This window comes from Oncorhynchus keta, chromosome 17 (genome assembly GCF_023373465.1).
Source record: "Oncorhynchus keta strain PuntledgeMale-10-30-2019 chromosome 17, Oket_V2, whole genome shotgun sequence".
In the NCBI taxonomy this organism is placed as follows: domain Eukaryota; kingdom Metazoa; phylum Chordata; class Actinopteri; order Salmoniformes; family Salmonidae; genus Oncorhynchus; species Oncorhynchus keta.
Window position 1 is genome coordinate 16,611,451 of NC_068437.1, and position 17,440 is coordinate 16,628,890.

The window sequence follows — 17,440 nt, forward strand, 5'->3', positions numbered from 1 at the left end:
AGAGAGGGGGAAAGTTAAGGACAGGGGGTACTGTGCAGCTCCTCCACTTCTCTCTCATTCAGTGGGACCGGGGACGCGAGCGGGCTTATCTGCTACAAAAACACTGCAGGCTTATTAATATCTGGCCCTGTCAGAGCAAACACACTGGGTTAGGAGCACCAGAGAATGAAAACAAGCAGGGGCCAGAGAGCGAGAGATGGAGGGGGTATGCAGAAAGAGCGAGACAGAGAGAGAGACAAAGAACGAGAGAGGGAGAGAGAGTGACAGCCTGGAAAGAGAGCGCCCCATTGAAAATGGAGATTCTCACAGACGGCAGCCGGGCCAGAGGGCCAGACAGATAAGTGGAGTGATAAGCCGGACGTTGACTAAATCAAACAATGCCCAGTTTAATTCTGACCACTGGAGCTCCACAATGTCCGCTTATCACCCCAACCTCCCTCCCAGTCCCCCCTGTTCCCCGGTGAGTCCCCCGGCCCCTGACCCAGCCCTCACCCCGACTGGTGTTGGCAGGACAGCCAGAAAAGAAAACACCCAGGCTAGGCTGGTAGAGAGGGGAGGAGGGAGTCCAGGGCCTGCCTGCATCTGTCTCTCTGCTGGCTTCCAGTTTGCTCCGGTTGGTGACAAACTCCAGTCTAATTAAAATACTGTCTATGTCGTGGGGAAAAAACAACTAATGATTAACACAGAGGATCTCTTAAAGGGACAAAGGATTGAGCCTGAAACGGTGTGAGTTGGAACTGAAGTGCGTCACGAAGACTGGAGGTCATGGGGTCAAGTAGGAGATGGTGTCTGAGTGTAGAGAGGTGAGGGCTCACCTGTTTGTCTGAGCATCTGGGTGATGACTGAGGAGGAAAATAAAGAACTTCTCAAAATGATGTCCTCAAAAACCACTGCCTTAATTTGACATATTGTATATAAAGGAATCAAAATCAACACAACCAATGGCATGGGATTTTTACAATTATTTTTACCTTTATTTAACTAGGCAAGTCAGTTAAGAACACATTCTTATTTTCAATGATGGCCTAGGAACAGTGGGTTAACTGCCTTGTTCAGGGGCAGAACGACAGATTCTTTACTTTGTCAGCTCAGGGATTCAATCTTACAACCTTTCGGTTACTAGTCCAACGCTCTAAACACTAGGCTACCCAGGCCGCCCAGGGATACGACTCATCTCAACACTAGACCACTTTTGAGGTCTGAAAACATACGATAAACTTAGATTTCAGCATCAACCAACTCTTAATATAAGCGAGTGCAATATCATTGCTGTTCCAACAACACTTTTCATCAACAAGAAAACTGTTAACAGTTTGTTTCCGCAGGATAAGAACCTTTTTAAACACCCACGATCTCCAGAGACAGTTGAATCTGCAGATGTCTGTTTTTATACACTGTAATCAGCAGAAAGCACACCATGCTGCCTGGAATTTAAACATTATCCTTCGTGACAACATGCTGTTGAGAGTATGGTGAGCATGGCTACTTAAATGTCTTTATGACATCAACAGACCGCCTTTCAAAAGCCTTGGCTCCACTAACTAGCCTCAAAATACATGCAACTTGACAAATATGTTTTCCCCCCCCCTCTAAAGTTCAAAGGCAGTAAGACATATGTTCCTGTTCATTATCTACCGTTACATCCCTCCAATTAAGCACCAAACGAGTTAGCATTTTCCCCCATATCTCCTTCCTCTGCTGGTTACGTTCTGTGTTAATATCCCTCTCCCTCCTTTCATGATTATGTGCTTTGACAGGAAAAACTCCTAAAGCACACTTATTAACCTCCAGACGGGGACGATTCATTTGGCGTGGGTTTACACAGAAAGCCCCCCCCCCCCGCCCCCGTTACATGGTGCAACGGTCTAGTTAGCAACATCAGTAAGGTGAATACTAAGTAACTGAATGCAACATCAGTAAGGTGAATACTAAGTAACTGAATGCAACATCTGCGGGAATGTTACCATTGATTCAACACAAAACACTAGCTTTCTGACTGACTCTTGCCGCAACATCTATTTTGAAGTACTTTCTGTCATTTTCTTCAGGTAAAATCAATCAAAGTGTGAGTGTCTGATGCCAGTGATGCGGACAAGTGGAGCAGTAAAGCACTTGTACAGTATACATGAACTCTAATCACCAGTGACTCTAATGACTTTAATCTGGCCTGGCCTGTCCTTGTTGGTGTGGAGCCTAACCCAGCCACGTGGCAGCCATCTTGTGTCTGTCTTTCTATCCCAGGGCCTCTGTTCCTCTCTCTGACTGACTGACATTCAAGCCCTGTACCAGCTTCACCACACCTCCCCCTGTCCCCCCCGTCCCTCTTCTCTCCCTCTATGGGGGAAGAGAGAGAATCACACCACTCACCAAACCCAACCACTCAGAACCTTACCATCGATAGGCATGCTAGTCAGAGCATTCTTCAAATCTTTACTGTATTGTGTCCAACGCACATGACATCCTGTACTGTACATTTAAACACATTCACTGTTACTTACAATTTAATAAACTGCTCCTGAACATCTCTAAAACTAAGAGCATTGTATTTGGTACAAAGCTGAATCTAGTAATGAATGGTGTTTCTGTTGAACAAGTTGAAGAGACTAAATTACTTGGCGTTACCTTGGATTGTAAATTGTCATGGTCAAAACATATAGATTCAATGGTTGTAAAGATGGGGAGAGGTCTGTCCGTAATAAAGAGATGCTCTGCTTTTTTGACACCACACTCCACAAAGCAAGTTACGCAGGCTCTAGTTTTGTCTAATCTTGATTACTGGCCAGTCGTGTGATCGAGTGCCTGCAAGGAAAGTTAATCTGCAGCTGGCCCAGAACAAAGCGCCACATCTTGCTCTTCAATGTAATCAGAGGGCTGATATAAATACTATGCATGCCAGTCTCTCTTGACTAAGAGTTGAGGAGAGACTGACTGCATCCTTGTTTTTATAAGAAAATGAATGTGTTGAAAATCCCAAATTGTTTGCATAGTCACCATACACACAGCACTGACACACACACTTACCCCACCAGACATGCCACCAGGGGTCTTTTCACAGTCACCAAATTCAGAACAAATTCAAGAAAGTGTACAGTATTATATAGAGCCCTTATTTCATGGAACTTCCTTCCATCTCATATTGCTCAAATAAACAGTAAACCCGGTTTAAAAAAAACAGATATAAAGCAACACCTCGAGGCACAATGCCTCTCCCCTATTTGACCTAGATAGTTTGTGTGTATGTATTGACATGTAGGCTACGTGTGCCTTTAAACATATGTAGTTCTGTCCTTGAGTTGTTCTCGTCTATTAATGTTCTGTATTATGTCATGTTTTGTGTGGACCCCAGGAAGAGTAACTGCTGCTTGTGCAACAATTCATGGGGATCCTAATAAAATTCCAAAAAGCTCTAGTATTTTATATTCTGGTTTAAGTAAGTGTGTGTGTGTTCCTCTTAAAATAAACCACAATATGTTACACATTCTAATATCAATGAGCTTGTTACTTCCTAAATCACTTTATAGAAAATGTGTTCAGATATGCCCAGTATGTAGTGGCGACGAGTCATTCAAGGCAGGTGGGGCAGAACCTATTTAGCAGTTTTGCATGTTATTTTGGTATTAATACGTGTCACATATCAATTTGTAAATCACGTTATCTACTGTAGCTTTGACTGGACTGATCATGTCAACATCATACTTTCAAATTCTTAGCTTGCAAGCTAGACAAGCAGTCATCGTCATGCATCAAGTCGGAAATCTACTGGCAAATCCTTTTCAGGTGTAACAGTGGTAAGGATTCAATGCATGTTGCTGAAAATAATTTCTGCTGTTGGGACAGCTTTATGTAGGACCTAACAGTTTGTGGGCACCGTTTCTCATTGTTATAGTGCAATTAATGTACAAATCGCCACTGCCATTATGGCAGTATCCAACTGGGCAAGAACTGGTTGAATCAATGTTGTTTCCACATCATTTCAGCAATAAAAATCTATGTGATGACATGGAATTAATGTGGAAAACTGATTATATTTGCTAATTAAGGGAATTTCATATTTTTTCCGGCCAACTTTGAACCTACTTCCAGTGACCTTGCGACATTTTTTGTTGTTGATGTCACGTCAAATTCATGTTAGTTGATAACTCAACCAAATGTGAATCAAAACTAGACGTTGAAATGACATCTGTTTCCAGTGGAATCTACCTTCACTTTAAGCCAAACATTAGGAGCATCTGCAACATGACCAACTGTAAAGAAACCTGTTCCATCCAGTACTGTCCAGTTACCTGGCTGTTCTTCCAGAGACAAGGGGACCTCTTTCTTCTCGTCTTCATCCTCAATGTGGTCGAAGGTGAGCTGAGGAATATACATCCTCTTCTCTCCAGGGATGGTCAGGGAGCCGTTGTCACGGACCATCTTCAGTTTCCTCTTGGGGCGCTTGCTCTGAAGACAGAGACACGAGAAGAGCATCACCGGGACTGTCCGGAACACAAAACTCAGCATCGGTCATTTGGGCCAGGAGTTTCACTGGTCAGGTTTACATGGCCACTCCTGGTCCTGTGGGAATAAACAGGTAAGGGTTGCATGTGGCCTATCACTATGTCCGTATGATAAACAAGTTGTTTGATTGTTTTTTTTTGGTTGCACTTAGAGTTGTTTTAGCACTATCACCTCATTTGCTATTGCTGACATTGCATGTGCTGCCCAGTAAACGTTGATGCTGCATTGCATAACCATTCGTAATGCTGATGTCCCAGTATTTGCTTTGTAAGCAATGATCCGTGCACACTTAAAACCTCTTCAGATAATACATTTCTGACATTTCAATTGGTTGGTCAAAGCTACCTGCACTTATAGTGTGGTGACTTAGGCCATGTCTTCTAATCTGTGCAGGTTTAGCGGAGGTCAAAGCTCTTTGAGTCTCTGAATGCCTCCGGACCTTCATTGTGCTCCACTCCGTCTCCCAGAACAAGCTTTATAGACTGACTACTTTATAGAAACGGAATGATTTTTACTCAGTGACAGACACACAGTCTCCTGCCATTGACTCGCCCACAGTCCTGTCCAAATACCAGAATGTGCCTGAATTCTGAATGACTCATTAGGAACAGAGGGGAGAGGGATAGAGGAGAGCGAGAGAGAAGGAGAAAAGTCACATACAGAAACAGAAAGGGACGGAAGCAGCCTTCACTCTCCCTAATATGTGTGGGTTCAATGCTAAACAAAGATTTTTTTGTTGTTGTTCTACCAACACAAAGGTTTACTCCCATGAGAAAGGCAGCGGTGACATCATCTCAACTGACTGTGTCTTTGTGTGGGGAGACAAAGGCCTGGAGTCATCCTGGTGGCTCACTGGCTCAGGCCTCGAGGGGTAGGGGGTATGTGGTGTGGGTGGGGGCTGCTGCCTGGGGAAAGGGAGTGGATGGGGTGCTTAACTTGTTCTTTCACAGTCAGTTCCATGCCCTAAGCACCACCACACAGCTAATGTAGTTAAGTTAAAAATCACATTGTCGAAGGGGATAATACTAGGTCTTTCAGCCAGATGGACGGCTCATATCCCCACTAAACAGCTTTTAGGGCAGCTCTCTTTCTGTCATCTCTGGAAATTGAGATGGGATGCATGTGCTCCGAGCGATGGGTTGATCCGATATATTAGCTGTTGATTGACGAAGCAGCTAGAGTGGAATGCAGAGGCAAACTGTTGCTTTTCTCTGAACAGGGTTAACGGTACATAATGTGTGCATACACATACTGTATTTTTATTTTTAATAACTGAAGAAGTAATGCAGTTTTTACCTTGTTTCTGAGGTTTGGGCTGTTGTTTTCAGAATTCATGGTAGGGATGTAGTCTCCGGTGAGGACGTACATTTTCCAGGTGGCAGGACAGCCTTCTGGTTTCTCTGCTACATAGCACCGCCACAGCGCCTGAGGGAGGATGGAGACAAACAATGAACCAGGGTGATAAATGTTTGAATCACATCATTGACCAGGGTAAACCCAGCGGGTGAGCTGATCACCTGGACATTTTCTCAGCGCTAGGTAGAAGTTGGCCTTAGGCACAGATCTGGAATCAGACCTTTCCAAACCTCAACCAGTAAGTGGCGAACAGCTTACAGTCTGTCAGTACAACACCGTGCTCTGACAGAGACCACTCTTCTCTGTTTCACAACCTCAGCCTGGCATTATTTGGTGAAAAATCTCATTCCTTTTTTTAGCTCTGCACCATCATCCTCGTCATCGTCATCATCATGTTTATTCAGTGTCACTATGTTTCTAAATGTCACCACAATAAGGATTATCTTTGTAAATGCAGCTGTGGGCTTCTGTGTATGTTCAGAGTCAATGTGATCCTTGGGATGGCCAGCTCCTGGCAAATAAAACCGGGTGCTATTTGCCTGTCGTCTCTGTCTGGGAGAGAACGGGACAGAACCGCTCACCTTTTCCAGGACATGGCAGGAATATGCAGACTACAAACACTGCTACTCCTCTAATTGTAGTAGAATGCTTTTTGAATCTTACATTGGCAAGATCTGGAGGGAACAAATGCGTTCTGTAAAGGATCGAATTTGGGAGATTTTGTGGTCTTGAACATGTTTTAAAACATCTTAGGGCTGCGATATGACAACAGCCAGTGAAAGTGCAGAGTGCCAAATTCAAACAACAGAAATCTCATAATTACAATTCCTCAAACATACATGTATTTATACCATTTTAAAGGTAATCTTGTTGTTAATCCCACCAAAGTGTCCGATTTCAAATAGGCTTTACATCGAAAGCACCACAAACGATTATGTTAGGTCAGAGCCAAGCCACAGAAAAACACAGCCATTTTTCAGCCAAAGAGAGGAGTCACAAAAAGCACAAATAGAGATAAAATTAATCACTAACCTTTGATGATCTTCATCAGATGACACTCATAGGACTTCATGCTACACAATGTTTTGTTCGATAAAGTGCATATTTATATAAAAAAATCTCAGTATACATTGGCGCGTTATGTTCACTAGTTCCAAAAACATCCAGTGATATTGCAGAGAGCCACATCATTGTACAGAAATACTCATTATAAATGTCAATGAAAATACAATTGTTAGACATGGAAATATAGATACACTTCTCCTTAACTTCTCTAGGGTAGGCGGCAGCATTTGGAATTTTGGATGAAAAGCATGCTCAAATTAAACAGCTTTCTACTCAGGCCGAGAGGATAGGATATGCATATAATTAGTAGATTTGGATAGAACACACTCTACAGTTTCCAAAACTGCTAAAATAATGTTTGTGAGTATAACATAACTGATTTGGCAGGCGAAAACCTGAGAAAAATCCATTCAGGAAGTAGGGTTTTTCCCCCCGTAGTTTTTTATTCAATGCCATTACAGTATCCATTGCCTTAGGACTCAAATTGCAGTTCCTATGCCTTCCACTAGATGTCAATGCTTGTATTCTGAAAAATGAGGGTGTAAGAGCAGTCTGAATGAGTGGACCCTGCCGTGTCACAGAGCTTTTTCATGCGTGCGACCAGAGAGAGTGCCTTTTTTGTTTACCTTTTATATTGACGACGTTATTGTCTGGTTGAAATATTATAGATTATTTAGGCTAAAATCAACATGAGGCTTGAATATAAACATTGTTTGATGTTTCTATGTACTTTACAGATACAATTTGGATTTTTTTTTGTATGCCAGTTGTGACTGTGTTTGAGCCTGTGGATTATTGAAGAAAATGCGCAAACAAAGCGGGTTTTGGATATAAAGAAAGACTTTATTGAATAAAAGGAACATTTATTGAATAAATGAATGTCTTCTGAGTGCCACCATATGAAGATCATCAAAGGTAAGGGATTAATTGTATCTCTATTTCTGACTTGTGTAACTCTTCTACTTTGCTGGTTACTGTTTGTAATTTGTCTGCTGGGCTATGTTCTCAAATAATTGTAAGGTATACTTTCGCTGTAAAGCATTTTTTGAAATCTGACACCATGGTTGGATTCACAAGAAGTTAATCTTTAAACCAATGTAAAATAGTTGTATCTTTACTGAAATTTTATAATGAGTATTTCTGTATTTGAATTTGGCGCTCTAATGCAACCGCTGTGTCAGATTTTTAAAAAAGCTTTACGGAAAAAGCAAACCACGCAATAATCTGAGAACGGCGCTCAGAAAACAAATAGAGATATCCGCCATGTTGGAGTCAACAGAAATCAGAAATAACATTAGAAATATTCAATTACCTTTGGTGATCTTCATCAGAATGCACTCCCAGGAATCCCAGTTCCACATTAAATGTTTGATTTTTTCGATAATGTCCATCATTTATGTCCAAAGAGCTACTTTTGTTAGCACGTTTGGTAAACAAATCCAAAGTCATGAAGCGCGTTCCCTAGTTGCAGACGAAATGTCAAAAAGTTACGTTACTGTCCGTAGAAACATGTCAAACAATGTATGGAGTCAATCTTTAGGATGTTTTTAACATAAAACTTCAATAATATTCCAACCAGAGAATTCCTTTGTATTCAGAAAAGCAAAGGAACGCAGCTACCTCTCATGTGAAATGCGTGTGAGCAGCTTGTGACTGTTGGCAGACCTCTGACTCATTCCTCTCTCATTTGGTCCCACTTCACAGTAGAATCCTCAAACAAGTTTCTAAAGACGGGTGACAACTAGTGGAAGCCTTAGGAAGTGCAACATAACCAATATCCCACTGTGTATTCAATAGGGGCTGGGTTGAAAATCGACCAACCTCAGATTTCCCACTTGCTGTTTGGATTTCTTCTCAGGTGTTTGCCTGCCATAAGAGTTCTGTTATACTCACAGACATCACAGACATCATTCAAGAAACATCATTTAGAAATGTCAGAGAGTTTTCTACCCAATACTAGTAATAATATGCATATATTAGCAACTGGGACTGAGGAGCAGGCAGTTTACTCTGGGCACATTTCATCCAAGCTACTCAATACTGTAGCCATAAGAAGTTAATTCAACCCGTCTGACCTGCTAGCCTGGAGTTGCTACATGAGTGCACTAAATCAAAGATGATGTGTGTCAGAACCAAACCAGCCCAGACCAGCCCAGCTCCTACACTCTTAGAAAAAAGCTGTCCCCATTGGAGAACCATTTTTGGTACCAAGTATAACCATTTTAGGTTCCATGTAGAACCCTCTATGGAAAGGGTTCCCAATGGAACCCAAAACAATTGTAATTGGAACCAAAATTGTTCTACCAGGAACCAACAAGTGTTCTAATATGGACACAACCGAAGAACCCTTTTTGGTGTCTAGATGGCACCCTTTTTTTCTAAGAGTGTAGAGAGGTTCAATGGTCTACAGTACGTCCCAAATGCCATTACTCTGTTTAAGCTCTAAGTATACACTCTTTACTATACATGTTCTCTCCTATACACGGCTGTTAAGATCCCAGACAGGACAGAGTGAGTGATTGACTGGTGGGTGTCTGTCTGTGTCTCAGTCAGTCAGTACCTGGATTAGTGAGGCTGCAGCCGGGATCTGTCTGTTGAAATGTTTCTGTCTCTGTTTCTGCTGTACCTTCAGAGCAAACCCCGAGCCCAGTATACCCTGGGGAGATAAAACAACAACAAAAAGAGAGAGAGAGAGAGAGAGAGAGAGAGAGAGAGAGAGACATCACAACACTGTGAAAAGGACCTGGAGCTGCACACTGAGGCAACAGACAACACAGTATTGATGGAAGACTATTAGAATATTTGTGTATTATGTACACATAATGCTATTTAGGTTGTTGAGGAGGTAGAGGAGGAGGGGTAATTACTGCAGGAAGAGCGAAGAAGGAGATGGCGAAGACGCTGAAGCAGGAGGCGATGGCCTTCCCTATCCACGTCTGAGGAACCTTGTCCCCATAGCCAATGGTGGTCACCGTCACCTGGGAACAAAGACAGTAAAGATGGGATGATACTCTACGTTAGGGAAAACAAGGCAATGTTTCCACACACAGACTTTATTTTTATTCACATGATAATTTCCTAGTATATATTTATAACATTTACATATCCATTTAACTGTCAACTAAAGAAGTTTAAATTGTTTTTAACGCGTTTCTAATAATGAGCTGCTGGGTTGTAAATGAGGTCATTGAACACAGTGCTTTCACAGCTCCTTCAGCTTGGCGATAACAACAAGGGCCAGATCACGAAGAGAAAGTTCATCAGACGTATTGGCCCTGCTCCATATCTGTCACTATTCAACAGTTGAACTTCACTCAATAGGAATACGATTCTGACTGGGACTAATCCACGGTGAAGGGAGGAATTCGGCCGAGCGGGAGAGGAAAACAAATCCCCCCTGCATTTGCATGTACAATCACTCTGAAAGCTGAGCCAATTGTGACACATTGAGAGAAGCACTTGGCTTACAGTGGAGTGTCTTTGGGGCGCCGTGTGACCATGTGCTGTGTGCTGACACAAAGAGGGTGATGTAAGGTGAGATACTTAAAAGGCTTTGGGAGTAAAGAGGAAGAAGCCGAGTAGGAGGGAGAGAGAGAGGGGGTGGTTAATCCTCATCTACAAATTGTATGACCAAACAATAGGCCTGACATCAGTGTGGAATAGTCCCCTCAACATCACCCCCGCATTCAAATCCCAGGGCCCAGTTTTTCAAAGGTTATCTTTCTGGATGTATTTATCATAGAAATAGAATGAAGAGAACGGAAGTCCCCATTCAAGTCAATGATTTGACCGTTCTATTCATTGTATTTCTATGCATGTAACTTTATGCATGTCACATGTAACTTTTGAATAACTGGGCCCTGGTGTAAGCGCTGCAATCCAGGTGTGTTGCGAAGCCTCTACATGCCTTCACACATGTCAAATAGACCATCTTGAGTTCTCACTGGGGCAAGGTCTATTTCTGCCTCTCGATGTGTAAGTATGTTTCATTGCCACACCACGCAGGCCATCCTATGGTTCATAGTAAACACCACAGACCCTATGTGTGGCATCACACCATAAACTCAGTTGATGTATATGGCACACTGCTGCTCTTTCTCTATCTCTCCCTATCCTTCCTGAAATCAATCACTTTTCTGTCTCTCTCTCTCCAAATATGTTTTCTCAGAGGTTGAGCAGAGTGGTGGTGAAGCTCCGGATCAAACCCCCTTCCTTGAACAACCTCCGTCTGCTTGGATGGACTGAGTGTGAGAGGCGGATGAGAGAAGAGACGGGGAATATGAATCATGCCATTGGCCCGCGGGCTCTGGGCCCGTCCTATAGCTGTGCCCTGCACATCCCACAATTGAAAACATGCTGACAGGGAATACGTTGGGAAACACACACACACACGCACGCACACACACACACACACACACACACACACACACACACACACACACACACACACACACACACACACACACACACACACACACACACACACACACACACACACACACACACACACACACACACACAAACCAGAGTTGAGTGACCAACGCTATTGGCACGGCATATCACAAGTCTCAAGTTCACAGTCTGTGAAAAACAAAGGAGAGCAAAGCTCCTATTGGGCTGTTTTGTTCATTGTGGGCTGCAAGACACAAAAAACAGCTTTTCTTCTTGGTTTCATTGGGCACATGAACCGTTCTCTCATCAAAAAACAGCTTTTCTTCTTGGTTTCATTGGGCACCTGAACTGTTCTAACTCTCATCAAACAACAGCTTTTCTTCCTGGTTTCATTGGGCACATGAACCGTTCTCTCATCAAAACAAACAGCTTATCTTCTTGGTTTCATTGGGCATCTGAACCGTTCTAACTCTCGTCAAAAAACAGCTAGTAATCCTGCAATTACAGTTTTAATTAAACAGTATTTTGTGGTGTATAGATCCCACTAGCACAAGACTACCGCAGGTTTCTCATTACCCACAGCCTAACATTCAACAGTTTAATGAAATGAACTGGAAACTTGACCCACCACGGATGGAAACCTGAAGGAAACAGCCACAACAGCATGGGCACAACACCATAAGCTTCCTCCTTATAGACTGAGTATTGCACCAACTACTTCACGCATCAGCCACAAATGGAAAAATGAATAGTCATTGAGTGTAGTTCAATCTTTGGTCCCAACTAGGGTGAGCAGCGTCTTCAAAATGTCCAATAAGAACCCCTGTGTGTTATTGAAGCTTCAGGACTATGTCTGTATTCATCGTCTACTTAACTCCTGACACCTTTTGTCTATTTCCCTCAAAACAAAACATCTTACTTTGGGGCTAGAAATAGCTTTGTGTGACAGAAACCGGCTTAGGAACTTGTGTCGTCACGGTATTCCAGAACCACTCAAGGTAGAGGGGGACATTGACAGACACACACCACAAAACAACCACAAAAAGGTGGAAATAGAGGCTGTGGGTTTGATTCCTGTTGGGGTCGCAAACAGTTGAAGTCGGAAGTTCCTGACATTTAATCCTAGGAAGAATTCCCTGTCTTAGGTCAGTTAGGATCACCACTTTATTTTTGAGAATGTGAAATGTCAGAATAATAGTAGAGATAATGATTTATTTCAGATTTGATTTCTTTCATCACATCAGAGGTTTACATACTGTACACTCAATTAGTATTTGGTAGCATTGCCTTTAAATTGTTTAACTTGGGTCAAACATTTTGCGTAGCCTTTCACAAGCTTCCCACAATAAGTTGGGTGAATTTTGGCCCATTTCTCCTGACAGAGCTGGTGTAACGGAGTCAGGTTTGTAGGCTTCCTTGCTCACACACGCTTTTTCAGTTCTCCCCACAAGTTTTCTATGGGATTGAGGTCAGGGCTTTGTGATGGCCACTCCAATACCTTAACTTTGTTGCCCATAAGCCATATTGTCACAACTTTGGAAGTATGCTTGGGGTCATTGTCCATTCGGAAGACTCATTTGCGACCAAGCATTAACTTCCTGATTGTTGTCTTGAGATGTTGCTTCAATAAATCCACATAATTTTACTTCCTCATGATGCCATCTATTTTGTGAAGTGCACCAGTCCGTCCTGCAGCAAAGCACCCCAACAACATGATGCTGCCACCCCCGTGCTTCACGGTTGGGATGGTGTTCTTCGGCTTGCAAGCATCCCCCTTTTTCCTCCAAACATAACGATGGTCATTATGGCCAAACTGTTCTATTTTTGTTTCATCAGACCAGAGGACATTTCTCCAACAAGTATGATCTTTGTCCCCTTGTGCAGTTGCAAATCGTAGTTTGGCTTTTTTATGGCTGTTTGGAGCAGTGGCTTCTTCCTTGCTGAGCGGCCTTTCAGGTTATATCGATATAGGACTTGTTTTACTGTGAATATAGATACTTCTGGACCTGCTTCCTCCAGAATCTTCACAAGGTCCTTTGCTGTTGTTCTCGGATTGATTTTTACTTTTCGCACCAAAGTATGTTCATCTCTAGGAGACAGAACGCATCTCCTTCCTGAGCTGTATGATGGCTGCGTGGTCCCATGGTGTTTATACTTTTGTTTGTACAGATGGACGTGGTACCTTCAGGTGTTTGGAAATTGCTCCCAAGGATGAACCTTGTGGAGGTCTAAAAAGACATTTCTGAAGTCTTGGCTGATTTCTTTTGATTTTCCTATGATGTCAAGCAAAGAGGCACTGAGTTTGAAGGTAGGCCTTGAAATACATCCACAGGTACACCACCAATTGACTCAAATGATGGCAATTAGCCTGTCAGAAGCTTCTAAAGCAATGGCATAATTTTCTGGAATTTTCAATGCTGTTTAAAAGCACAGTCAACTTAGTGTATGTAAACTTTTGACCCACTGGAATTGTGATGCAGTGAATTATAAGTGAAATAATCTGTCTGTAAACCATTGTTGGAAAAATTACTTGTGTCATGCACAAAGTAGATGTCGTAACCGACTTGCCAAAACTATAGTTGGTGATTAAGAAATGTGTGGAGTGGTTGAAAACACTGTTTTAATGACTCCAACCTAAGTGTATGTAAACTTCCGACTTCAACTGTATGCTCAAATGTATACACACCACACTTCACTAAAAGTGTCCTTGATTTTTTTTACGTGTCTGCTATATGGCATATGCAATGCTATTACTATGCCTTACCACGCCCCACCACAGGGCATCAGCATAGGTGGAGAAGCCAGTCTTGCCCTCCTCGTCCACAGCATCCTTCTCTGCCAGGTACACAAAGTAGGAGGAGAAGATCAGCCCCAGGAAGCCGATGTACAGCGTGGTGATCAGCTCCTACAACAGAGGAAATACACACTGAGTGTCGTATGTCAGTTGTAATGTGTAGATAATGTACATTTTGCAGGTATGAATCGAACTAAAATGAAATGCATCCGGAACATATATCATTATAACACATCATTTGATCAAGGCTACAGCATGCATTGATTTAACATAGAAAGAGGAGGCATATACAGTGGATTCGGAAACAGCCTTATTCTAAAATTGACTAAATAAAAAATGTTCCTCATCAATCTACACACAATACCCCATAATGACAAAGCGAAAACAGGTTTTTAGACATTTTTGCAAATTATTTAAAAACAAAAACAGAAATACTGTCACGACTCCGACCGAAGGACACTCCCCTTCCCGTTCGGGTGGCGCTCGGCGGTCGTCGTCGCCGGCCTACTAGCTGCTACTGATTATTTCCTCCCCCTCCTTATGTGTTGATTGAGTGCACCTGTTTTGAATTAGGTAGTAGGCTTTATTAGTCAGCCGGCCCGCAGAGTTCCTTGTGCGGGATTAATTATTGTGACCATCTGTTTTAGTGTACTTGTGTGCACGTCTATGGGTTTTGTGTTTTTCCCATTTTGTGGGTTTTCCCTAGACCGTTTAAGTCCCCCTGTTTGGGGGCATTTGTGTGTTCATTACGCCCTGTGTGTTCGTGAGGGTTGGCTTATGTTCGCCGTTTGTCGGTGCATTAAAATAGCACTCACCTGAACTCTCTGCTTCCTGCGCTTGACTCCTCACCCATTACACTCAGATCGTTACAGAATCCCGCACCACTGGAATGGAGTCAGCAGGAGCAACAGCCACTCCCCTCCCATCGATTGAAGAGAGGGTTCTACATCACACCACCGTTCTCCATCGGATCGGAACGGCGATGGATCTGGTGATGGAGAGAATGGACCGATGGAAGAGAAGCGGTCTCCCCTCTCCACCTTCGGCCCTCCCTCCTCAGGACTCCCCATCTCCCGACTCCAGCACCCTCCGTCTTACGCTCCCGAGGGTCTATGATGGAGCGGCAGCAGGGTGCCAGGGGTTCTTACTCCAGCTAGAACTGTACCTGGCCACCGTCAGACCTACTCCCTCGGGAGCGGAGAGGGTGAATGTCCTCATCTCCTGCCTCACGGGTCGTGCTCTGGAGTGGGCAAATGCAGTTTGGAATGGCCCAGACTCAGCTAAGGAGCACTACCCCGAGTTTTCTCGCTGCTTCCGCGCCGTGTTTGACCATCCTCCAGATGGCCGAGCGGCGGGAGAACAACTATTCCATCTTCGGCAGGAGAAAAGGAGCGCCCAGGATTACGCGTTGGAGTTCCGTACCTTGGCAGCAGGATCCGGGTGGAACGACAGGGCCCTTATCAACCACTACAGGTGTAGTCTCCGGGAGGACGTCCGCAGGGAGCTAGCGTGTCGGGACACCGCTCTTTCATTGGATGAGCTAATTGACATGTCCATCCGACTGGACAATCTGCTGGCTGCCCGCGGGTGTTCGGAGAGGGTCCTGTGTGTTCCACCACCCAGCACCTCCACTCCTGTTTCGATGGAGTTGGGAGGGGCTTTGCCGAGGGGTACCGGAGGAGGAGGCTCCCTCTGCACCAACTGTGGTCGGAGAGGACACACGGCCGATCGGTGCTGGGGGGGTCCGTCTGGGAGTCGAGATGGCAAACATTTCTCGATCACCCCAGGTGAGTCAGCACCAAACTCACCCAGAACCCCCTGTTGGTCACATGTTTGTCTTGATTTTTTTTCTTAAATTTTTTCCCTCTTCCCAGCATAGGGCGCTAGTCAGGCGCAGCTGGGAACTTTATGGATCGCGGACTTGCTATTAAATTAGGTGTTCCGCTTGTGCCGATAGATTCTCCCTTTCCCGTGCACTCCCTAGATAGCCGGCCATTAGGGTCAGGGGTGGTCAGGGAGACCACAATCCCACTGGACATGGTAACACAGGGGAATCATAAGGAGCGTATCAGTCTCTATATTATTGAATAGCCTGCGTTTCCAGTGGTGTTAGGGATTCCCTGGCTGGCCCGGCACAATCCTAAAATTTTGTGGAAACAGGGGGTTCTCCAGGGGTGGTCAGAGGACTGTTCTGGAAGGTGTCTGGGAGTTTCCGTCGGTGCCACCTCAGTGGAAAGTCCAGACCAGGGTCCCACAGTGAGCATTCCCCCCGAGTATGCCGATTTGGCAATCGCTTTTAGTAAAAAGAAGGCGACTAAATTACCACCACATCGACCGGGAAGGGATTGTGCAATAGATCTCCAGGGTAACGCTGCGCTTCCCAAGAGTCACGTGTACCCATTGTCCCAAGAGGAGACGTTGGCTATGGAGACATATATCACGGAGTCTCTGGGACAGGGGTACATTCGGTCCTCCATTTCACCCGTCTCCTCAAGTTTCTTTTTTGTGAAGAAGAAGGAGGGAGGATTGCGTCCGTGTATTGATTATAGAGGTCTAAATGCCATCACAGTGGGGTTCAGCTACCCACTACCTCTCATTGCTACGCAGTGGATCTCAGGAGTGCGTATAGCCTGGTGCGTATTCGGAAGGGAGACGAGTGGAAAACCGCATTTAGTACCACATCGGGCCACTATGAGTACTGCGTCATGCCGTATGGGTTATAAAAAGCTCCAGACATTTTTCAATCCTTTGTAGACAATATTCTCAAGGACCTGCACGGGCAGGGAGTGGTTGTTTATATCGATGACATTCTGATCTACTCAGCCACTCACGCCGCGCATGTGTCTCTGGTACGCAAGGTGCTTGGTAGATTGCTGGAGCATGACCTATACGTCAAGGCTGAGAAGTGTGTGTTCTCCAAACGAGCCGTCTCCTTTCTGGGTTATCGCATGTCCACCTCGGGGGTTGTGATGGAGGGTGATCGCAGTAAGGCCGTGCGTAATTGGCCGACTCCAACCACGGTAAAAGAGGTGCAGCGGTTTTTGGGTTTTGCCAACTACTACCGGAGGTTTATCCGGGGTTTTGGCCAGGTAGCGGCTCCAATTACCTCACTGCTAAAGGGGGGCCCGGTGCGGTTGCGATGGTCAGCAGAGGCGAACAGAGCTTTCAACAGGACCCCTCCCTAGCATTCATAGTGGAGGTGGACGCGTCCGAGGCTGGGGTGGGTGCAGTGCTATCACAGCGCTCGGGTACGCCACCAAAACTCCGCCCCTGCGCTTTCTTCTCGAGTAAGCTCAGCCCAGCGGAGCGTAACTATGATGTGGGGGACCGGGAGTT

At 44.4% G+C, this 17,440-nt stretch overlaps 1 protein-coding gene across 1 annotated transcript in view; it reads right to left on the reverse strand.

Annotated features, from left to right (window-relative positions):
- LOC118396524 (potassium voltage-gated channel subfamily KQT member 1-like) overlaps window positions 1–17,440 on the reverse strand; it is a 309,173-nt gene that overhangs the window by 258,114 nt on the left and 33,619 nt on the right. The window contains exons 7-12 of the mRNA XM_035790779.2: window positions 14,075–14,215; window positions 9,786–9,896; window positions 9,479–9,574; window positions 5,794–5,922; window positions 4,284–4,440; window positions 816–842 (exon numbers count right to left, since the gene is read on the reverse strand). Of these exons, the coding sequence (XP_035646672.1) occupies window positions 816–842; window positions 4,284–4,440; window positions 5,794–5,922; window positions 9,479–9,574; window positions 9,786–9,896; window positions 14,075–14,215 (661 nt within the window). The remainder of the gene's footprint in view (window positions 1–815; window positions 843–4,283; window positions 4,441–5,793; window positions 5,923–9,478; window positions 9,575–9,785; window positions 9,897–14,074; window positions 14,216–17,440) is intronic.